Genomic DNA, 25,691 nt, shown 5'->3' with positions numbered 1-25,691 from the left:
AGAAAATCCAGCCTATAAAATTACTTTGTCCTCAGGCCCAACTCAGTCCCTGTCTAAGGCAAGGGGGAGCATGTAAAGCTTCCACACAGCCAAGCTACCTCGTCTTCTGCCCAGTGCCATCCTTCCTGTCAATTCCACCACCAGCCTACACTAACATTTACCACCTGTTTGAAGAAGGTGGTAAATGTGAAGGTTATTACAGATGGAATTTGGAATTATGTACGGAATTCTGCCCGGGAAAAATGAGTCTACACAGTTGTTCCCCCGATCCATGGAGAAGAAAAGAACTTGTAATAGGAGGATTTGGGTATGGAGATACTGATTGGAATTGCTTATTAGACCCATCCGGTATCTCTGCATCTAAATTCGCTCTACTAGTAATCAGTGCCCAAGTTTCAACCACTTGTGCTATAGAAAAAGAAAAACGTGGTAAGTATCTGGAAAGATACTCAAATTAGCAGCCAGCACTTTAGACTAATTCATACATTTTTGCCCATTGTTTGTGTTTTTCTCAGAGACTCACCTTAAAAAGAACAAGCATGGTGAGGGGACAGTCCTGTAGTTCAGTATACCTGGCAACTCAAGTTTCAAATTAGTGATGAAGGTTAATAACGCTTAAATGTGTTTGGCTTGCCCTGTTAAGAGCATGTGCAGGTCAGGCTGCCATGTTCATTTCAGGAGAGATCATGAAGGACTGACACGGTTAAACCCCATCTGTCATGGTACTGCTGGACAAAAATGCAACCGAGTGCTACCAGATTAATATTAATGGTAGAGATCATTTGCGGTTTTCCATCAATCCATCATCCACCATCCATCCTCTGATCTGTCCTCCTGTGATAGATGGTCTCTTGCACACTGTGAGCAGATTTCATGTCGCTAACATATATGTTTGGATCTACATTCTAATTTCAAGTATGTCAATGCCTTATTTTTCATTTGCTTCCATTTCCTCTCTATGCCCCAATGGTAGTTACAGCCTTTTTTGTGTTGAATGACTCGTGTCCTCTTTCTACCCTCATGTTGGCTCCCGCCTCCTCGTCCTGCTGGAGCCCTTCTTGCAACTTTTCCCATTTTCTTATCCAGTTTAATATTTCCAGAGTGCATTGCACTTTGTAGTGTCTTTCCTACTGCTGCAATGCAGTGCTTATCAACTCAAAAAATCCCTTCTACTCCTTGCTACCCTCTCTGCTCACTCTTCCTTGTCCAGGTTACTGCCTTTCTATTTATGGTAAGCACATTTTCTCTCCTAACCATGTGATTAGTGAAACGGGTGTGCATGTTACCAATGAGTATGTGAGAAATGTATAGACTAGTACAATGTTTTAACTTGTTCTCCATTTATTACCTCTTGCAAGGAAAAATATGCTAGACTTCCAAAAGTCATAATTTATTGTTTTAAGTTAACTTACCTGCATTACAGCATTAAAGAAGCATGTGTTTCCAAGGTTACTGAATCCTTTTACAGTCACTTCTGTGTAGGTACCAATAGAAACAGCAACGTTTGCTTCATTGACTTCACTAACATGTTTAACCTTCTCTTTTTCATTTTTGCTGTCTTTTTCAAGTTTTTTATTTTCAGGCTCCTTCTTCTCTTGTTCGTTCAAAACTGGAAAAAAATATCATCAAGCTATGTATTATGGAGATGAAGCGCACGTTTGTCACAGCATGATTAGAAAAATGTGAGTTACTATACAGATAGACTATTATGACTATAAAAGATAGACAAAGGTGCCAAATGCCTGTACAGGTGACATTGTACCAGCTGCATCACATTTGCTTATAAACACTGAAAAGGTTTACTCGCATGTAATTCTAGTTTTTTTATAATGGGTATTTTTTTTACAGAGTTTTATATAGCACAAACTTGACCCGAATCGGGTATCAGAGCGCTTTACATAGCACCAGTTGCATTACATGAGGACACATTCATTTTTGTTAGGCACAAGGAGATTAAGGGATTTGCCCAGAATCACAGGATGTTCAGTGTCATTGCCGAGACCCAAAACCAGTTACCCAGATTCAAGGTCGACCGCCCTGGCCATTAGGCCAACTCCTCTCCTCAAAGTCATTTACACTGAATAGCCACACTTATGCGTGGAATCCTGAAGTGCCTTTTATTTTTCTCATAAAATTATATAAAAGTTGGAATTAAAATATGTCACCTCTATCTACAGACTATATTGATCACATCTAATTTTTATAGGAAAATGCCACTCGTGTAGGGCTAAGTGCCTGAAAGCACTTTTCATGAACCAGTTTTAAAAAGAAAAAAACAAAACAAGAGTAATGGAGCTAAGTAGGCAACATTTTTCTGAAGCCAAAATCTGACAATGCTTCATTACGGTAGTGTAAGAGAAGTGAGAGCGATGGAAGTGAGCTTTAGGGAGATGGAGGTGGTGATTAGGCTACTGGGCATTCCACGTGTGAGCCAGATTAGGTAAAACCAATATTAAATACCTATGATCATGCACTCCATAACCCATGTTTAATGATTCTATACTATGGCAAATACAGGACTTTGTGACTTCTACACAGACATTCTACAAAACAACATTAGCAAAAGCTACTTGCCTGTAACAGTAATTGTAAATAACCTTTGCATTGCTCTTTTTCTGTTCCAAATGGAGGCGAACCATGTTGCTCTAGCTGGAGGGTCATTTTTAAAATGCATTTGAAAAGAAGGGATTTAGCTTCACATTATAAAAGAAGATATGATGCACTTGACAGGCTTTTTGTGAAGCAGGTTTATGTAGCTTCTCCCTTTCACCAAGTAATCACATAAAACCTTCACTTGCATGTTATCTTCCATATATTTTGGACAACCTCCCCAAGAATTTCAAAATCTATGTGTCAGTTCTCCTACATCACCTGTGACTGCTCCATTTTGCAAAAACACTCATCAACCATTATCTCAACTAACTTAATATTTACTCCTGAGGCTCTAAATTTGCACTTGACTCAACTCTCCCGGTAAGACATAATTGTGGGCAAGACGGCACTGACCCATCGTCCCTATCTCATGGCTGAACAGACTCCAGTCAATTTTCTTCAAATTATACGCCCAAAAGTGGGGTATAGAAAACAATATATAAATTGGATACACTTATCAATGATGAATCTACTCTCTTTAGAGCTTATGCAGACTATGGGCCTCCTGTGCTAAGTAATGAACTAAGATTTATAAATAGCAATAAATAACAAATTACAATTTTCTAAACAGAATCCCATTGCATCGCATAATAAATGCCTTTGCTTATTCCTATGACAGTTTCTCAAGTCAACAATCCAGTCTCCTGTACGCTGTTCAAACCACCTTTTAATTCACCATTATCTACTGCGATTGAAAACACTCGAACACAAGGTGAGTGAGAACGAACACATTAATATATCCTTGATAACAGGTTCTTCTGAGTTACAATCCTTTTTTCAAGGAACAAGAGACAAAAACTAAAATCAATCCTCTTCATGGCCTACCAATGATGTGAATAAGAAAAGGAAACTTATCAAGATCCCTGAATAACTTTAGGATCAAAATTCCTCTTCCAAATACCTTGAACCTGTAGATGGCCCACGAAAATTATTTTAAAAAATAGGGCCACATTTAATTAACTGTAAACTGTTATGCTGCCTACAATGTGATGGTAATCAACCCGAATGAAATATGTGACAGTTTCTCCCTGTCTGCTGAGGAGGAAATCCACAAAACAGAACTGCTACTTTTGCTCCCAAACAATGACAAGATTTCCCGTTTCTAGGTCAGAAATCCACCACGGTGTAGTAAATTTATAAAGAGATGCCTACTTGAACTCTGAAAGTGTAACTATTGCATGTAACTACATTGCTAAAAGACAATAAAAAAACATAAACAAGAAGAGACCTGGAAGATCAACAATTTGTTTGTGATTAATCTGACATTCCCTGCAAAGTACTTGAAAGCTGTGTTGTAATATAGGTCAAACAATTTATAGGTACAAACAAATTATTCAGGCTTAAAAGGCAGTTGTTGTCAGGGAATACAATGTTACAGGTTAACTAGGCTTTCCGCATTAGAAGGGATTTTTGCTCGCTCACACTACTTAACCAGAAAGGTCAGGACGGTCCTCAACTGGATTTTCTCCTATTAAGAGAATAACTCCCAGCACATAAAAATATTTCGACACCTTGTCTGATACCTCCTCTCTTGTTCAAGGTGTGTCCAAGATTCAAATCTTTCTCCAACGCTTTACAATCTTTATATCAATTCTCTTGGATTTCGCCTCACTTCAACATCTCTTGCCATTTATATATTGACGCTACCAGCTGCAAATGAAAATATTTCACCTAATGGCATAACCCACCTTCTCCAGATTTTGTAAGATATACCATCATGGATGTTGAGTGACCACCTAAAATTCACTCTGATCCAGCCCAAATGTTTCTTGATTACAAGCCTTATTAAATGCACTAAATCTTTGGACTTTTGCTTGGCAAAAAATATCCTAATCTGAGGGAGCATACCGACTCACAAACAATGAGAGCACAACATCAACTCAGATGAAGTGGGACAAAAAGATTTACTCCAGGATCACACTTCAACACTGTAGTGCAATCTTTAGTTTTATCTATGCACGATTATGCTCACTCTTTTCTAAACCATACCTCAAGTTTATGTTGCCTATCTGAAGGCTGAGTACCACAAACCTGGTGTCATGGATTAAATAATCTGACCACATTTCCAGACTATTCATCACACTCCATTGACTGGATCCAAAAGGTTATTTAATAGGAGTTTCAAAGTGCATACACTGCCCTAAGGCAACCAAAGCTTACTGGCTCACAAATTGGCCATTTCTGGAGGACAGTGCTCTCCAGGAAGCTCATCTTTCTAGAAGAGTCATTCATTAAAACATACTGTTGTTTTACACAGTCCTTCTATGGAAGTGTGCGTACATCTGGAACTCTATTCCAACTGAGATAAAGACTAACCTTTGTTTGCTCATTAGCCACCATCGTGTGCAAAAATACATTTTTCGGGTTTTGTCCTGAGCCTAACTCACATGAAAATTCCAAATGCAAAAGCCACAGGCCTCTTTATTTTGTCACTGGCAAGGAGAGACTCCCTACGCATAAAGACTGGTCTCCTGCCTCCTAGACGTGGAGAAAGAGACTAGGAAACTGACAGATAGAGGTATCTCCACATGACCCCAGAAGCAGCCCACAAAACACCCACCAGGTAAATAGTGGTTAGGTTACTGGAGTGACAATTTTCACATGGTCTGTCACAGAGGAAAAATGCTTGGGAAAAAGGTTGTTGGTGGTGGGTTCCAACAGTTCGAACCTGGCAGAAATCCTTACCTGATCTTCTATGGTATTCAGGAGTCTAGTATAACGTACATGCAATGTAATCCCTTGCCATTCCCTGAACCTTGGACAAGGCTGCATGGCTTACATCATCCCTGCACCCCGAGAAGCTATGGTCATCGCAGGAAAGGCAGCATCCAGCAAGTCAATCAGCATCATGGTGCTTGTACCACCATGATAACATCTGCCATCAACTTCGCCATTCTCCCGTCACTGTGCAACAGCCCCTTAAATTAAGGGAAAGTCCTGCCAGCAGTTCTGGCAGAAGACTTGCGAGATGGTAGCAGGAATTAGACTCAGGCACGAGCGGTGCTCTGCCCAAGTGCAAGTGATGGTCATAGAGGTGTTCCTTTGCACCGGACATGATGTTGAGTAATGCAGAATCTACTATTAAACTGGCCTTAAGTGGTCAGATTCACAAAGTTTTTAGGCACACAAGCTTAGTTTATGGCATGCACACAGAGCTATCTGAAGGTGCAAATGACAGATTTTGATTTACAAAATCTGTAGATATTTAGATCTATAAATGAAAATCGACAATCTTAAAAAAATCAGACAGGACTGTAAAGTGGCCAGAGTTATAGGTTTAAAGCTGCCTTTCCAAGGGAGGGACACTTAACAATGTTGGAAATAACCCTAAGTGGTACACCTATGTGAGATTACTTCAACGTTCCCAATGGTTTTCTCACTAAATATATAGATATTACTGCCAAAAAGTCTAGATAACTTGGCCTCAACCGTAATATCTCCGAAGACTGTGTGTCAAAGAAAAACTGGACTAATCCGGCAGACCACAAAGTTCCAAATGCAGGTTTTTGCCATCCTCAATGCTGATGGCATGCTTTCTTTTTAATGGCCAGGGGCTAGAAAAGGAAAAATTCTCAACAGCCTCTTCAAAATGACAACAAAATTCTTGTGGTTTGTTTAGAGAGCTACATGGTTAATGTGAGTTTTTGTTACTATAGGACCACAGGCGTCAGGCATCTAGAGGTCAACCCTGCTATCAAAACTTACAAGTATTTAAATCTAGCTACTTGACAACTAAAACATTACTGTAGATTACGGTCCAACTTTCTGTAATGCTGGGTAGACGACATATAGAATGAGCTAATCTAGAAAGAGATACATTTTGCCAGAGGATGGACATGGAAAAAGGGCACGGTAAAGAAAAATATACTTAGAAAAAAGTACATATAGAAATGCCCGTGCAATGCATGAATTTGTGTTACAAAAGTGACCCAGGTCGTTGATTATAAGAGCAATGAACTAGGTCGTAATTTGTTAAATGCTTCTTGTACAGTACTTACCTATTTTAGAAGTCTGAACACGGGTTTGTTTATTTGTTTCTTTACGGACATAATCCACAAGCTGTCCTAACCGAGTTGAGCTGTTGTATGGCACTTCATCATCACACAGGTAGCACCTATCTCCACCAAGGGAGTTTGAAGAACACAAAAATAATCAAAGAAATGAAACATGCTTATATCCTCTTTAGCGCTCTTGTTCTGCTTTCACAGAGTGAAAAAGACCCTTTTATTGCAGTGGTTTGTTTTTTTACACCTCATGTTCCGCCTTTTCCACACATTGATGTTAAAATGAAATAAGTTATTTTGTGTAATAAATAATGCATGGCAACACATGATTCGTCATGTTTCCACTATGGCTTTTTAATATTCTGACACAAAAAAATTGCAGTTTTAATTGAACATGTGCAAAAAAACTAAAATGCTTTCCGACATATTTAAGCAACAAAGAGTGTCCCCCCTTATAGGTGGGGATATATCTTATATTTTGAAGGTTATACATGCATTAACATACTTCCTATAAAGAATGATTATGATATATTCAAACCTAAAACTGCACAATGCGAAAATGTTGGCATAATTTTGAATAAAGGTAACTGTCTTCTATTCTACAAACTATTTATGACTATAAGTCATGTAAAATCTAAATAATATCAAAACTAAACGGCTGTGTAGCTAGAATTGAATTCTATCAATATCGGTGTGTGAAACAAAATATATGCCAAGTCTCTCTATTGGTTTTTACTAACAAATCGCCATCCTATTTTTTTTAAATAAAAATCTATTAAGTGAATAACTTTTCTGTGGGCTGCACACAACAATAATACAAAACAGAAAAACATCAACGTTAGCCAGTTAAAAAAAAAAAAAATCTTCATGATTTCCCTTACTATCACACATGTGGCTTCATATAAACACAGGGTATTGGGGAAGGCCAACACTGCAGCTTGTGGGCTTTTCTTTAACCAAGAAAACCTATATCACAACCCTGAAAGGGAGGCATACCGGTAAATAAAGGAAGGCCACTTATGCAAGTTATGCATTTATCCTACTGCTAATTTTCTAGCAGAAGCAGCATTTTCATGTCAACACAAATGTCCCCTATAATAGGGAACAATATGCTTTATGTTCACTTGTGTCTCAATAAAAAAACAATACCAAGTAGGTGGGTTGGTACAAATTATTGTAATAACTACAGACGACATCAAACATTTATGTAACGTGTATTTAAAGCACCCATTTTTAGGTCCTCCTCAATAAAGTTTTAACTGACTGCCACAGCTTAAATGATTAACATGAAGGGAGAGGGAGAGAGAACTGTTTGTTGTCAGCTAGCCTGGCAGCTACAGGTCATTGTAACTCATGCACAAAGAATGGATTTTTGCTTGTGCAGATAGGAGCTTCAGAGAGGTGCTTCCACTGCAACACCTGGACAGTATTGTATGTATGCGTTGCAGCGAAGTGCATTCTGATTCCACCCCTTAATATTAGCTGACCCATGCAGAGGAGGCAGCAATTATATAACCAGTAGTACCAGACTGAGAAGAAGGGGGGAAACAAATTGGTAGACCAGGGACAGACCGACCAGATGATGGACCTGATGATGCCGCCATAGTGATATGAGCTCTATAACACCCAGAATAAAAGTAAAATCAATAACATGAGCGCAATGGCTGATGAGAAAACTATCTGGAACTGAATGCAACTAAAGCGGGGGGGAGTTTATTAGTGTTAAGGTTAGAGCATGTCAGAGGGCTTATACCTAATTGTATATGCATAATATGGATGAGACCTAATGTATACTGACTATCTGAAAAGCCAATAAAATCAGGTTTAAAAAAAAAAAAACTATATAAGCAGGGGTCAATTACAACTCCATTGTTTACATCGCCTAGCAACAGTGCAACAATGGACAAGACGTGCTTTCATCCTGTCTGAGCTAATTAAACAAGTCTCCTTCATTCAGACCCACTCCATCTGACGCATTTCAGTGTCTCCCAAGAAAGTTGGCTTTACAGGTTGTTTAAAGTGCAACTACTGGATGCTGCACTGCATGGGGGAGTGCAAGCCTTTAACATGCCCTGCCTGCACTGTCCACATATTCCTTCAATACCAAATGTACCCAGAGCACCTATTGTCTACTTGCAACATCAAACTGGTAGAGAGTTCCATCTACTATAGCGCACCATTTGATTCGATGTCTGGTGGCATAGTTTGGGTTCAGTTGATAAAATGATGTGTAGATGACAAAAATCCTGAGGTTTATTATGGAACTTGCCATTCAGAACACTAATCAACAACACCTTAACAACAGGAAAAGAATTAAAAAAGGCATAAGTACGCCCATTACTGAACAAAACAAACACGGTCCCACAAGACCCCAGCAGTTACAGCTCTATAGCAAACAGATCATTCCTAGGCAAGCTTATAGAAATACCAGCTCTGGCCCAGATTTCATTATTAATTTGATAAAACTTCCTACACTCTGACTTCCAAACATGATTCCTTGCAGGAAGAGCCCACAGAATCAGCACTAATTTCCATTTAGAACAACCTTAAAAATACAGCGGACCACAATGAGGTTGCTGCATTACTTTTCTTGGACCACTTAGCTGCATTTGACACAGTCAATCATGACACACCAATCCTAAGACTCAAGGAAGTTACCTTTCTCACTTGGATCCCATTTTTACCTACACAATAGAACAGATGTGATAAATGCTCCTGCTTTCTTATCACGATTCCAGACCATAAAAGCAGGGGCTCCTTAAGGCGGTATCCTTACACCCTTCATTTTTAACACCTACAAGAAATCCTTACTAGAATTAATCAATGTTTCTGCATTTACCTGCTATAACTACAGATGACAAAAAGATATTTAACAAATTGGAAAGCCCCAAAGACACAGGAAACTCCAAAATCTTTAGAAGCCTCTGGGCGGTTGACCAGTGAATAAAATGGAGCAAGTTCAAATTGAACACATCCAAAACTAAAAACACATGACCCTTTCTGCGCCTGGACTGATAATCTAGGACCACCACCAAAAATATATAAGGAGGAAAGAAACCTTGGAATTGCCATGGACTGGTCATGAATGCCTAAATAGTACATACACAGGTGATGGATAACTGGGTTTGAAATTTCTGTACATGCTGTGGTTGCCCACATGTGTTGTCATGTGACCTTATACTGTAATGTATTACATATGCATGAGGTTTATCCCAATGTATATGTTTGTGTATATGTACATATGAATTTTTCTTTAAAAATATAAAAACAGAAAACCATTACACCGCTGCCTTTCCCTCCACTCTCCGACTCGTCCATTACCTTTCTGACTACAATCGACTCCCAGACATGATTTTCAAACTCTTCTCACTTTCTATCTAATTCATCCAAATAACAGGTGCACATGTCCACCACTCCCTTAACATCTCGCATCTTCCCTTTACAAATCCACTTCAATGAAGCTATCGGTATTCAACAGCCTAGGGTAAATGCACAAGATGTCAAGAGCATATACTTAACAAACTTAACACAACTAATCCTACAAGGAAAAGGAAGCACATATTACAAATCAACTACCTATTTACCCCTAATTGGGTGTTCCGGAGTAGAGTGCTGCTCGTCGCAAAGTGCGTCAATGTCTCGTCAAGAGAAATAAACACTATATAAATACAATTTAGAACTATAATAAATAATATTGTAAAGGAAACCAACACCTTGCTGGCCTAGGTTGCCTCGTATAAAATTATAAACAAAAAAAAAAAAATACAAAGCTGCATACCCATGTAAAAGATATGATTCGATTCTAAAGCATGGCTTACGTGCCTTAGTAGTCTTACTCATTTAAAGTATACTTACTCCGAGATAAACTTACCAGACACTCCAGTTGTCCAAATTTAGAACCAAACAATGACAGTCTGACCGAGGCTTGTTATAATGCTGTAAGGCGTGCTTTTCCTGGGAATTTCGGTCACAGCCCTGCAAGAGCAATTTATGCCACAAAATATGTTTACAAAAAAATAAGAAAATCAATATGTAAACAATATTTTAAACTATGACTGAATAGCATTAAATCATTAATTGTTTTAAGCTTAACATATTACCAAATGACTATGCGTTAAATAAATATTTTCTGCAAATAAAAGAAACAGACAATAAAACTAATATTTTTGGTTAATTTGGCCACATTAAAAATGAATGGTGCTCATATGCACTTAAAAAAAATACAATTCGATACACTTCACCCCCGCCCACCCTCCCTTCATGGTATGCCCACCTCAAATCTCTCCCCATCCCCCACCTAGTGGATACACATTCCTAAGCCAACTCCCCTCTCAGGTTTCATGGCCTGTCCACATAATTTTATGAAAAGCCTTACCAATCTTAAACCCAAAACCCAATACTCCCAAAGTGACTATACAGCTTCCAGTTCTAAAACCACATAAACCCTCAGAACGCATTAAGCGGTCCCGACCGTATCTCCCACAGTTCCAAAATTACCTCCCTTTTACTTTGTATGAGAAAGAGCTGATGTATGTTAAATAAGCCTCCAGAGGCAGCTCTGCATCACATGGAGTCTTTCTTGGGGCTTTCACTTTGACACGCGCAGTTTCTCCAATTTTGTGAACACATATAAACTTTTTATTCCCTCAATATGTCCAACAGGTGTTTTCAGAGGTTGGGATTACCAGAAAAAACACTAATGAATTCCCTTTTGGGTTTGCAATTTGCTACAGTAACCCAGTTTGGGAAGTCCCAAGTAAAAAGCCCCATCAATGGGGAGTAATGGTTAGGATCCTCGCTTAACGCTAGATCCAAATTCACAAGACACAGACAGTCATTTTTTATAAGATAATATAGGCTGGGGACTAGAATTAGTACATACTGACTCCATTATGATTTTCTCTCCCTATATCTACAAGTCCAATGTCCTAGAATGCCTCACGTTTCATTGGCATATTTTTTTGGGGGGGCTTGCGGGAGGGTGCCTATATAAAAGATTTATTTACCCCTCAATTCCTCAATTGAAATAATCTGACCAAATAATTTTCGGATACTGTCTGGAAAGAAACTATATTCACATACAATGCATGTATGTCATGCATGCAAACATAGGCCCAGTCAAATTAACCAACCAGCAGGTCATATCTACCTAACAGATCGAGTATTGATTGAGAAATTGACAACAGACAGGGGGATGATCCATATACCCACCCCTCGAAACAGGTGTAGTATGATGTGATATCAAAGTGTCCTCTCTATCTTTTTGAAATGTTACTCCTCCACAATTTGTGTTTCATGTAGGAACTATTTGTATCGCATGATGTATAAGGTAAGATCCAGAGCATCAACTCATAACGTAGTCTGACATGAAGAACTTAACATACCTGGCCAAAGAAATGGCAAGTGAAGGAGCGCAATGGACACAAAGTCGCATACTTATATGTACAGTCGTATGCAATCAATCCGAAAATGTAATATTTGTGTCCATATGCTCCCTTCAGCATCACCTGCTTCTGCACTACAAGGCCAAGAAACACTTTTTGATCAATGGAATTACAGAAAACAGCCATGGTTTACCAATGCAACACAGTAGGCAACAGCACGGACACCTGTCTCCTTGCTTCCCATCTCAGAATATGTCCCAAACCACAGCACAGCAAGAACCATAATCCCTCAAAGGGACAAAGAAAACTAAATAAAAAGAAAAACCTTAATCAACAGCAATGTTTCAGGTCTCTCCATATCCTGGAATATGTGGTCAGGGTTCTGCATAATCCTATCAAACACCTATCACAGTTGAGTTTAGAGGGTCAAGCAGGCTACTACATCCCCATTACCCAATAGATAGGTGATAGACACATCTACTGTAATATCCCAGCTCAGCTTCCGTCGACAAAGTCTGTGGAGACCTGTGCATTGCAGCCCCACTGGGTAAGTTTTTCCCTCAAGGGGTAACAGTGGCCACTTATTTGTGGCCACTGTTACCCCTTGAGTGAGGCTTGTTAAGGATGCTGTGATATTCAAGTGATATTCAAGTGCAAAAAGAACTGTTGATGGACAGAATGCAGAACAATGTCATACATTCACCCCAGTACAGAGATCTGGGCCTAAATCCATCGTTTTTTTGCTCACCATGCCATTCCAGTTTGGACCCAGCCATATGCAAATCAGGCTTGACCCTGTGCCCCATGGGAACAGTCCAGCCCGAACTGCCAGGCCAGGTCCTCCCTGAACTGGAAACAATCATCCTAGGACCGGTTTCGGGGTTTCACCCCTCTTCAGCCAGGATAGCTTGATTCCAGTGGCATGGAAAGCACGGGACTCACGTCTGAGCATACCCGTACCACTCGGGGTAACAAATGCAAAAACAACAAAAAGAACTGTTGATGGACAGAATGCAGAACAATGTCATACATTCACCCCAGTACAGAGATCTGGGCCTAAATCCATCGGTTTTTTGCTCACCATGCCATTCCAGTTTGGACCCAGCCATATGCAAATCAGGCTTGACCCTGTGCCCCATGGGAACAGTCCAGTCATGTCTGAACTGGGGTGGCGTGGTGAGCAAAATAACGATGGATTAAACCCAGATCTGTGACTGGTGGTGAATGTTTTGCCAATGTGCAACATTCCGTCCATAATTTTGCTGTTCGCCCTATGGGAAGGGTATGCCCAGACGGGGGTCCCGTGCTCACTACGCCACTGGAGTCAAGCTATCCTGGCTGAAGAGGGGTGAATCCCCGAAACTGGTCCTAGGATGCTTGATTCCGGTCCAGGAAAGACATGGCTTGGCAGTTCGGGCTGGACTGTTCCCATGAGGCACAGGGTCAAGACTGATTTGCATATGGCCATGTCTGAACTGGGGTAGCGTGGTGAGCAAAATAACGATGGATTAAACCCAGATCTGTGACTGGGGGTGAATGCTTTGCCAATGTGCAACATTCCGTCCATCGTCTTGTGTGTTTTGTGATATTCAAGTGGCATGACAATTAAGCAACTCTTAGGATATCACTGAGCACTATCAGTTTCCCAGATGGTGGGATCACTTAGGCCTTACTGATAAAGTATTATCATTGTGGAATCCGACATGGCCAGAAGAGCATATTTAATGTTATGTTTTTGTGCAAGCTAGCCGACCAGAGAGCCTCAGCACTTGCAAGAGAGTGATCACATTGCAGCTTCATAACATGTGTGCTTCTAACACTCTGCTACCAGCCCATAGTTCATTCCCATGCCAGTTCCTGATTTGTGTACAACATGCCCAGATATTGATAATTCTCTGCTTGAACAGGAAAAGGAGCATATCATTCACTTTCGTATCTCTGGGCTTTCTTTTTACAACATCAAAATTCCTCTATTGCTTCTGTAGCAGACAGGACTAATTTGGGAACAGTAGAATTTTCAAAGTGCCATATTGAAAGCAGGAACTCCTCCTGAGGGCCTGTAGAATTGCATCTCTGTCCGATAATGGAAGATAATTGCCCTTGTAGGAGCACCGGGTGTAGTGAGCAGCACAGGAACACGTTACTAAAGATAGGTAACTCGATTACAAGCATGGATTGCTTAGTACCAAAGTGTGTTACAGATTTAAGCAACGGACCATCAAAGAAGTCCAGCTACCAACTGCTCAGTCTCAGAAATGATAAAGCACACACTGGTTAGAGTTTGAGGGTCACAAACTCATACTCAATCAATACATTTAATCCTTCAAATTGATTGGTGTCTCAAGAATGGAAAGCGGAGGGAAATAAAGGAGCTGTGGTGTGACCCTTTTCCCCCTCACTCTGGGTCAATACAAAAACCTGTGTAAGAACCAAAATGGTTTACACCTTCAGTACTTTGTATGTATTGTTCACAAATAGTCCATATGATCCAATTCTGTCCCGTTGGTCCAAAAACGAAAGATAGCAGAGAGAGAATGCTTCGGAAGGAATTCTCAATGTTGAACGTACAAGCATTACAAACCCAATATTGCAGATAATATTCTGAAATCTACTACTCCCTCCACTGTTTTTCCAGTTGAGTCTGTGTTATTGTGAATTGTTTCTTCTTATTACTTTTAAATCAATTCAGTTAACTATGTAAAGGGTGCCAATTCCCTCGAGCCTCACATTTCAAGCAGTATGCATTTAGCAGCTTTTGATCCAGTCTGAAAAATGTCAATTATGGGTCTGCACGGTAATTTGCTGCAACATGGAATTGGTGGCTTACAAGCAGATGTCAAAAATAGTTGTTAAACTCTGCAGATGATTGGCATATTTATAAGAAAATTAAGCATTAGAGCAAATCTCTAAAGAGTTATATGCATCTAAAACTCGTTATTTAGATTTCAAGAGCCACCTTTTATTTCTGTCATTTATTGTTGTGTCATTGCAGGAGCAGTTTCTTCATGAATTGAACTAACTAAATAAATAATATACCACGGATGAGTTTTGAAGGTTCCCACTGTGCCCACACTGGCTAAACAAAGTTGATAATGTTCTTAACTGACTGGATCCTTTTGCAACGGTGGTACACTAAGTATATCCTTTGTGCCAGAGCCAAGAGACTACACAAATGGCAGCCGTAATCTATAAATAGTGAGGAAAACAATAACAAAAACATTCCTATTTCTGGAATTTATTGTTAGAGAAGAGAACAGGACAAAAGACTGATGGTAAAACCTAATATACAAAAAAGGTAAATGCATTTTGTAGGAAAGTGCCCCTTTTTAGGTCTCGCCTGACCCAGCGCATGCGCTGGTCTGGTGACACTTTTTGTGAGGGCTCAAAAAAGTGCTACCACTGTAGCCTAGAGCTACAGTGCATGTGCGCGTGCGCGCGTGCCTCACTTACGCGGCCGCTTTGATGTTTGATCGCGATCACTTTCGCGGCCGCTTTGGTGTTCTCCGTGAGCCAGTTTTTTTTTCTAGTTTATTACTCCTATGTGGTAATGGTGGCACCCGTGCGCCGCCATTACTACAGAGCAGTAATAAACAGAAACAAGCATTGGCATAGCCAATAGGTCTCGCTTTTGGGACCTTATAAGTATTTAGTTCTGCAACTGTTGCATGGCTAAGCACTTATAAGGTCCCAAAAGCGAGACCTATTGGCTATGCCAATGCTGGTTAGGTTGAGCATTCGAGACCTCTTGAATATACTTTAGTATATACTTATATATTAGTATATACTTATATGTGTATTTACTTTATGGCCTGCGGAGATCAGTCCTAGGCCTGGTCTGCTTCCGCTTAGGGACTTTTTTTTTCTGTTTAACTGCCTCTATTTAACTGTCTTAATAGAAAAGGACCAGTAGAGGTCTGTAGAATACCAGAATTGCTTTCTACTGCAGGACTTTATTCTTTTTTTTTTCTGGCAACTTCCTCCATTTACCTTTCTTCATAGAAAACGACCAGCAGAGGTCAGTAAAATACCAGAATCACTGTAGAATTGTATAGATTCCAGTCCATAGAAATTGTCTTCCACTAGCACCCGTAGACCATAAAATCTTGTATTTTCAGTGACATGACCACCGAAGGCCCTGATTTTATATTAAAAATAGAGCTCTGGGCTATACCATTTGCAGCTGAAAGGCAATATTTGTCTCTATGTGTTCCCATTCCTGGCGTGTCACACAGTTTGGTGCTTACTTTCCCTCCATGTTAAAGAACAGTAAATGTTTCAGCACTCAGGCTAATGTTCTGCAGAGATAAATACATATAAGCTCCCAAAGGCGCGACCGATTGCATTACAAATGCTTGTTGATATGGTCGCCCCCACCTTTTGCCTGGTATTTGATGCAATTTTGACTGAAGTGCACTAGGTTCCTGCTAACCGTCGCCCCAGTGCTGGTGCTCTTTCCCTAAAACAAGATAACTGCTCATTTCTTTCTCAACTGCAAGACCTTGCACTTATGTAAGTCCCTAGTAAATGGTACCTCTAGTACTTAGGGCATGGGTACTAAAGACGGTCCCCAAGGGCTGCAGTATTGTGGTACCCTAAAGGACCCACTACCAAACTCATTTAGACCTTCATTGCAGGGTGCATGATATGGTGCAAACAAATGTGAAAATACGACATGTTACACACCCTGTGTGCCATGCTCACAGACACTGTATGCAATATATGTAGGCCACCCCTACAGCAGAACTTATAGCCCTGTGGCAGGGTGCATTATATTACATGTGAGGACATATCTGCATGAGCAGATATGCTCCCGTGCGGTCTAGTTCAATTGCTAGATAGTACAAGCGAACAAGGAAGCCATCTTAAGTATATGTACTGGCCACTGGTCATTACAAGTTCCCCAGCTACATGATGGCTTCACTGAAACCTGTGGTGGTTTGTATCAAAAAGCTTGCCTTAATAAATCCATACTGATAACAGTAGAGGATATATTAAGATATGCACCCAGAGGGCACCTTAGAGGTGCCCCCTGAAAACCTACCAGCCTTTTAGTGTACTTGCTGACTAGAATCTTCAAGCCTGCCACACCAGACGCGTTTCTGACCCCCTGGAGGTGAGAGCCTGTGCTTACAGAGGTCAGAAACAATGCCTGCTCTGGCAGGAGGTATTTACACCTCCTTCAGTAGGATGGCTAGTAAATCTGCATACCAAGGCCAAAGCCTTCAATGCCTCTGCCACCTTGGATATGCGACCCCGGCTCCCCCAAGATCTGGGAGATGCCACCCCCTGCCCAGAGGCCACTCTGGCACAAGGACAGGCAGGAAATTAGATATGCAAGTAGGCGTGTTGCACCATCAGGATAGTCACACCCCTAAGGTGGATTGCCTGATATGCTCCACGAAGGAAGGATTCCACCATCTTGATTTTGGTGGAATTAGGAACTCTGGGACAGGGTTATGACCACTTCCCACAGGAAGGAGTCATATAGGGGGTGTAGTAACCCCAACTGTAATTAGCCCATTGGCTACTACCCTTCACTCCCCTTAAAACCCCTAAAGTCAGTATTAAGTGGCCCCATGATACCAGGAACTCAGATTCATCTAAAAAAAAAAAAAAGCCAAAGAAGGAACAATCAAGACAAACTAACTCGTCCTGCAGCTGTGCATCTTCCAAAAGCCTCAGAGAGCAACCAGCACTTTGTTACGGTGTCAGCATCCCCCTTGAAGTGAAGGAGCCACATCCCTACAACCTGCACGTACCGACCCAAACGTCCGCTTCACTGTTCTGCTGACCACCGGGTCCACTGATGAAGCAGCCGCCAAGAAGGATGTCACAGTACTCCCAAAGGTCAGCTCCGTCTCCCCACCAATTTTGGAGATGCCAGGACCCCCAAGAGCTGCCCTGTACCAATACCCGGGGTACTGGACCCCATGCAGCAACCAACAATTGATTGAAATCCAATTCCGACTCCAGCACCGGAAAGACCGACCAGCCGACGAGGGACATTAGCATTGCAGAGGCCAGCACAGAGAGTGGCCCTGTTGTCCTGTTTTGTCTCACTTTGCAGGTCTGACCAAGAACCGTGACGCTAGGACCCCAGCCAAACAAAACCCACTGTAACCGAGCTCCCCAGCCCTTGCTCCACCAACATCGACTGTGCCACCCTGCTCCCAAGAACCTCACGAAGTCCCCCTCCCAACGTTGGGAGCTCCCAGACTTGCCCCCAAGTCCCCCTCTGCAGTCTGTTTCTAGGTGGCCCTCCTTATTTGCCCACGGTGTAGCGCAAGGCTACCAACTCATCCAGCACATAGACACCCCAGGGTAGGTAAACCCGAACAGCTGGTAGATCTTGTGACCTTGACCCCCTAGCACCTCAAGTCCTAAAGGGGACACCCGAAATATGATTGTAAGTACCTGCATGTAATATATATTTCTTTATCCATAGGAAAGCATTATAGTGTAAAAAACGCACCTGTGTGACATTTTTGTTTAACTGTAAAAATTGATAGCTCAAAAAGTACTTGCACAATTATGAAATTCTTGGTGTTAAAAAAATATATAAAATTAACTTTTTTTTCTAAATTGGTCTCAACTTTCTTCTTGAGTGTGTGTTTCATTTATTGACTCTGTGTGTTCAACAAATGCCTAACACTAACCTATGATACGCCTAAACTGCTACCCTCACACTACCACAGAAGAGAGAATTTGGGATTATTAGTTTAAATAGACTTTCTACATAGTGTACCTCATTTTGGTACACTACATAAAAAGCCAGCTTCCTACACATTAGGACATAGTTTGAATAAACATTTTTCTGGTGAATATTCTTAAAATCAATTACTTTGTTAAGTGTTTATGTGAATCCTTTCTCAAATTCAGTTATGCTGTTAAGAGTAGGCATGTATCTTTTTTCACACCCCCGCTTTCTGAACTGCAAGCCACTTAAAGTCCCTCAACTAGTGATACCGATATCTTATCTAATCAAGAAGGATTCTGGAAACACTTGTAAAATAGAACAATACAGAGAACGAGCTCCATAACCACATTTTATATTTTAGCTGTTACTCCAATCTCACTATATTTGGAAAATGTTTCCTCATTGTTTATACTCAACTGAACACATACCTGTATCTCCAATGTGATAATGTTACTGAGCTTATATCTAATATACTTCTGTTTCTATCCTACAATTCAAACCTCTGATGGTTCTTGGGATGAGGAAGGAAAATCTAATTCGAAAGATTCAAGAGATTGGCAAACAAGCACGTGCCATAGAGATGTATGAGCAGAAAGACAACTGTAAAAACAGAATATTATTCTTTTCCAAACTACAAGAGTTGAAGAGGGACCTTGCAAAAAAAATTCATCTTCAAAATTAGATTGCATTTGCATCAAGGAAACCAAATAAATTATCCTACTTGATATTTAAGTCTCACTTCTTATGGCATAAATTGTGACACATTCCTTATCCTAATGTCTGATTTATAAAAAAAAAAGTTAAAAAGAACCGACATTTTGAGTAACAAGTTAGGGCACCCAGTTTGTAATGTTAATTTGCACTTGTATGAGATATTTAAAGTTTCTAAGGATTTTGGCAGTGATTCCACACAAATAAGCAAATAAAAACTAAACTGTTAATATTCCTCAATCTTTACAAGAAATGTATAGCAAAGAAACAGCTAAATAATAAATAAAGCATTTCGTTTTAGGCATATTCAATTGGAAAGCCAAGTGTATGTGCCATGACTGAACTTAGAATAGGTTACTAATAAGAAAAATAACTATCTGTAAAGGCATGTTAACATTAGGTTAGAGCAAACCTTTAGTTGCCATCGCAGAAAAAAATGTTATATTTCTCATTAAGTAATCTATGCTCTATATGTATAATTAATTATAAAACATATTCAAAAATTGCTTACCCGGTGGCCACATTTTAGACAAAGCCAGATAGAGGGAGCTTCCACTGTTTCCTCCTCCATGTTCTTCTCCTTTGCTTTGTTGTCTGTTTGGCAGTCCTGGCAAGTGTTCAATGGTGCCTCTGGTAATGACTTCTTAAGATTCCCTTGTTCCAGGCCCTTCCGAAGATGGGTACATGTTTGTTCTGTAAAAGAAAATATATACACATATTACAGATCTGAGGGTGCATGCTCTTCAGATCCTTCTCTGTACACGGTGGTACAGAGGTGGGTCTTGAATCCTTTGCATAATAGCAGGAAGTGCTTTGGAGCTTGAGAAGTTGAAGATACATAATTAAAAAGAGGTAGCTATGCGTGTGAAGCATTTCCCACTAAAGCGCTTCCTTTACACACATTATTTGGGCAGTTACATTATTTTGATTCTATAGCACACATCCATACCCAGATTGGAATCACTCCGGAAGTTGCCACAACATAGTTAATTGTCAGCTTAAAGGATAACTATGCTTTGAGCTTTGTTTCTCAAAGTAGAATGGGTTTCAAGAATTAACAGCACTAGAGATATAATTCCATAGATGTGCCACCAGAAAGAAAGTGTTTATACAAAACAAGGGATCCCAATAGGTATACAAGCAACTTGGGTAGTGATATTTTACAAAAAACAATGGTCCTTGATAAGGCTCAGTATTAACAGAAATAAATATAGAATTAAATCTCTTCTATATAAACACTGTCCAGCTGGACAGTAAGATTTAATCAGTAAATAATTGCAAAGAATTTTAAACGGCACATGAATAAAGTGGGACACAGTCCTGTATCCTAAACAAAAAGTGAAAACAATTAACACAAAAGGACAAACAATCAGGCAAAAGAAAAAGAGCTTGTTGGTAAATATTAAGGGTTAAACAAGCGTGATGAACAACCAAAACCTTTACACATTACATTTGAATGAGTTTGGGTGCACGATTTAAAAAGTTGACGACGTTTCGATCCCTTCTAGACACATAATGGGATCATCATCAGGACAAACTTAAATAAATGCCTGAAAGACATACATCTCAAAGGAGAGTAACGGAAGTTTCTTGTGTGTTGAGTGCTACAAGCCTGGATCAGTGCAAGTTTCTTAATTAGGCAGTGGTCAGGCGGTGCTACTAAGCAAGGGGTCCGAGAACGATCCACGGGGTGGGGTATGATGCTCTTAGCAATTTAATTACTTGGCAGCGCTATGTAGCAAGGAGTCCGGGGCGGCTCAATGACCGTCTGAACAGCCATTGCACGCCGTTCAGACAGTCATTGAGCCGTACCGGACCCCCAGCTTCTAGCACTGCGCGGTATTTACCGCTTATAGACAGACTAGGTGCTTGGCACTTATTTCCTAAATGTCTCCCTCCAAACTTGCTGATACGGAATTACTTAAGGGTTCTCAGTTTGACGTCACATTTCTACTCATTTTGTACGGTATACACCACTTGTCAATTTCAGATTGTGGTCTGATATGCTTAAAAACACCCCAGGCCTGCGTGTTAGCAAGTGTGGCCTTGACTAAACCAAAACTGTGTTTGCCCCTGAACCATTTTAGGATTTACACAGTTAAGGATTCCCATGCATAGCTATATGACACTAGTTTACATATTAACCATTCATATATCTCAGGAAGCCCAGCTTGTGAAACACTACTTCTTCTTTTAAGAAGTGGAAAATTACCTATGGGCGGTCCTGGCAAAACTGGGACTTGGCCCGAAGTACATTCAGTGGGTACGTCTCTTATACGCGGAACCATTGGCCCAAGTTGTGGTAAACAATAAGGTTTCAGCCTCCTTTATGCTTGGCCGGGGAACTCGCCAGGGCTGCCCGCTATCCCCCCTTCTCTTTTCTCTGGCCTTGGAACCGCTGGCCGTCTGGATCAGTTGGGACCCAATGATAAGGGGTTTGCAGTGGTCACCCGGCTGGGAGGACCGTATATCCTTGTATATCCTTGTATGCGGACGACGTCTTACTCTACTTGGCCTCCCCCAGGAAATCGCTTGCAGTCTTTGGCAGATTTTCTGGATACTCCATTAATTGGGGTAAATCCTTGTTGTTTGTTCTTAGTGGGGACCTCCTGTCCCCCCGCGGAACTGCCCAATACAAACCCACTTGGATAGCTTCAAATACCTGGGGATCTTTGTCTCCCTAGACCCCTCGGTCCGTTACGCCCACAATCTCATTCCCCCACTTCGTAGGCTCAAAAGTGACATTGCTCACTGGAAGACTCTCCCCATTTCTCTTCTGGGCACAGCCACTCTGTTCAAGATGATGGCACTGCCACGGTTCCTGTATGCCCTACAAAATACTCTAGATCCAGTTCCGGCACGATACTTCAGGGAGGTTGAGAGTCTACAGAGAGATCTATTATGGGACGGAAGACCTCGAATCGCCTTGAATAAGCTCACGTTGCATTGGTATGATGGGGGCATTGGCCTCCCAGACATTAAGAAGTATTATTGGGCCGCTCATATGGCAGCTATCAACCATGGCACATATGGAAGGGCGGACGACCCAGGCTATGCCATGGACAAGTGGCTCCTTCCGGGCGGCACGTATGGTAGAGCGCTATACTCCCGCCCACGGCGGTTCCAGTTAACAGGCCCCACGAAGCACTCGGTCCAAGTCTGGCATGACACTACTAATTCTCTCGGGTGGAAAAACAGACTAACGCTAGCCACCCCTCTTTGGGACTCAGAAAAGCTGGGTGACCTATGGAGGACGAAGGGGTTCGACAAGTGGGACATTATTGGGATCTCAGCGATCAAAGATGTTTGGGGACAAGAGGAAATCAAGTCCTTCAGTGCGCTTCAAAATGAGTATGATTTGGCGGATACGGAACGTTTTCGCTATATATAAGTATCACACTCGCTTCAGTCCTTATTGCCTAGAGGAGCAGATCCCCCGGAGGCCTCCCCCCTGGAGGACAGAGTCTTGGATGGATACCTCCCAGATAAAACGATATCATTAATATACAAAAAGTTAATCCATCATATGGCAGACCCCCTCACACGATTGCGAGATAAGTGGATACAGGATGGGGTAGAGCTTGACGATGAGGATTGGCAGGCGGCGGTTTCCTCCCCTAAGGTGGTGGCCATCCCGGCGCGTCTGCGGCTGGTTCAATTGAAGATCCTCCACAGAACCTACATAACAGGGCCTAGATTGGTACACATGGGGTGGTCGGATGCTGGGGATTGTAAACGGCGGTGTGGACTAACCGGAACATTTATGCACATCATCTGGGAATGCTCACATGTCAGCCTCTTTTGGCGTCAGGTGAATGACACAATTTACAAAGTATTGCATGTCTCCCTCCACCCCGAGGTAAGAAGGTGCCTCCTGAACATCTGGGAGCCCACGGACTTAAACACGTCGCAAACCCAGTGGGCCACTCTGGGGTACATGCTGGCTAAACGAAATATAGCTCAATTGTGGGGGGCAGCTCACGCACCCAGGTTGGAGGATTGGGAGAAAAATCTGGATTGGTGTATGTTTAGAGAAAAGACAGTGTACTTGGCAAGAGGGTGCCCTAGGAAGTGGTCACTTATTTGGAACCCGTGGAACACTTTTAGAGGAGAGATATGCACACCACCTCGAAATGTTGATCATGATGACCCTATTTTGCCGTAATGTTCCACTCATATGTACTGTCTGTATATACTTCCATTCATGCATGATGTAAAGTATAAACTGCTTGGCTCCTCTGTAATGTACCATTCACCGGTTATTGTTTAATAAAAAGTGGTTAAAAAAAAAAAGAAGTGGAAAATTATAAATATTTTGCCATATATTAGTAAACAATCTTAATCAACGCTTGGTAAACAAAAGGACACTGAAAAACATTATATGCTGTTAGGTCCTTTTACACTCACTGCAGAAGAGTTATGCGGTATTACAACTTCTTTTAGCAAAGAGGCACACTGCATTAAAGGGATTCCAAGCAACATAAGGAACTTGAGATACTGCAAAGACATGCAAAAATGCTATAAAGTATTTGCTCAGCCCAACGAGTGTTCTAGGAAATTCAGAGACTACTTGAGATAGTAGGACAACACTATCACAAGCAACGCTGAACTAATCTGTAAACCAGATGTAAAATTGTAAAAATGTTTTGTGACCTAGAGTTTGGCTACTAAATATAAGCAAGAACAAGGTGTATGCTGGCTATCTTTCTCAATATCAGTACTACCCTCAGTGCATTCATTAATACATGCCTATGCATAATGTTTGCTGCTGCCATGTAACTAATTGCAAGTGTAGTGTGTGCATATGTATGTATTCTTAATACAAAAATGCAAAGCAATTTAAAAAAGGAAGTAACCGACTTCCATTGTTTAACCAACGATCAGGGGATTAGTTCCGTCTCAGAAGGGCTACATAGTGCTGAATAAAAAGGCCTTGAGCTGTCAACAACTCAACATAGAGGATCAAGACCAAAGGAGGAGGACACCAGGGAAGGAACGATAAAGTCTTTAAGCATACCAGAAAGTATTGTCATTGGGTGGGAGTCTTGCAGGTCTTAAACTGGATGAAGAGGGACTTCCCTGAGCAAAAGATATAACAATTCAAGAAACTTTCTACTGCGACTCATTTGTGCAGATGAACAGCAAGTAGATTTCATTGTTGATGGAATTTAAGGCCATTGAGAGATTGAGATGTACCTCATAATGTGCACAGAACCATTCAATACCTTGAACGAGGTTTGTAGCGGAAAATAAGTAAAGTCTCATGGTTTACAATGACGAACACAGATTAAACAAGACGTACAAAGCAAAGGAATCAAGTTCAGCATTTTAAAGATGTCGCTTGATCAAAACACTGACACCAGAGGTTTTAAAGGATTATACAAAATAAAATACAATACAAAACTCACCCAAAATATCTGTAGGGTCACTAGCTTGAGAAACTTTGCTTTTGGTCCGCTTCTTGGCCATATTGAGGGTTTTGAGATGTTTCTGCTGCAAGGACTTTTGAAGAAAAACAGTTGTTCTCCATGAATAAATGTATTACTTTTTATGAGGCAAAAGAAACATCACTAAGGTCCAAGGTGATCAAATACATAATAATAATGTTTGTACACAGAGATAAAAGTTACCCAAAGCATAACAATAGTAGGTGCCCTCTAAAGGCTTATAGCCTTGGAGGGATGATTTAGCAAACAAATGGCCACACAAGCTTACAAAATCCCATAATCTAAAACCCTAGAAAGAGCGATTGCCCTACAAAAAAAGCATATCTGTAATGCTAGACTTTGAATGCTTCCAACTACCAGCTCATAGAACTCAAGATACAGATAAAATCTGTACATTAATACAATAAGAACTTTACATTAGAGATTTAGCCCAGATCATCTTCATGCGAGTCTAACCCTTAAATACATTACCATCTGAATTGCCATTTAATCAAAAACCCATACACAAAAGTAAGGGAACACAATTGGTACAGGCCATTTTGCCTCACCCATGTGAGTAAACTGCCTTGGTAAAAGTAAGTACAGAACACCTTAACGCAGTCTCTTGCCTATAAGAATGTGTAAAGTATGCATGTGTCTTGAATGTGCGAGTTCGGCACTACCGGTTATGAACTAAGCATATTAATATGGGAGCATATGCACAAGATGGGGGTTGCCTTGAAAGCTGTCCATGGACCATGGTGGCCAAGACAGATTGCATTTACCAGTTATTTCGAGCTCCTCTCTGAAACTGAAG

General features: G+C 40.9%; 1 protein-coding gene across 3 annotated transcripts in view; it reads right to left on the bottom strand.

The window, feature by feature from the left end:
* The window catches only part of USP16 (ubiquitin specific peptidase 16), a 337,101-nt gene that overhangs the window by 253,900 nt on the left and 57,510 nt on the right, over positions 1-25,691 (bottom strand). For all 3 annotated transcript variants that reach the window (XM_085623085.1, XM_085623084.1, XM_085623086.1), the window contains exons 2-6: positions 24,857-24,950; positions 19,960-20,141; positions 10,528-10,631; positions 6,651-6,766; positions 1,413-1,609 (exon numbers count right to left, since the gene is read on the bottom strand). In XM_085623085.1, coding sequence (XP_085479211.1) covers positions 1,413-1,609; positions 6,651-6,766; positions 10,528-10,631; positions 19,960-20,141; positions 24,857-24,917 — 660 coding nt within the window. In that variant the 5' untranslated portion in view covers positions 24,918-24,950. The remainder of the gene's footprint in view (positions 1-1,412; positions 1,610-6,650; positions 6,767-10,527; positions 10,632-19,959; positions 20,142-24,856; positions 24,951-25,691) is intronic.

The sequence above is a fragment of the Triturus cristatus genome, chromosome 8, assembly GCF_964204655.1.
Source record: "Triturus cristatus chromosome 8, aTriCri1.1, whole genome shotgun sequence".
Classification (NCBI taxonomy): Eukaryota; Metazoa; Chordata; class Amphibia; order Caudata; family Salamandridae; genus Triturus; species Triturus cristatus.
This window is presented reverse-complemented; position numbering and strand designations above follow the sequence as displayed.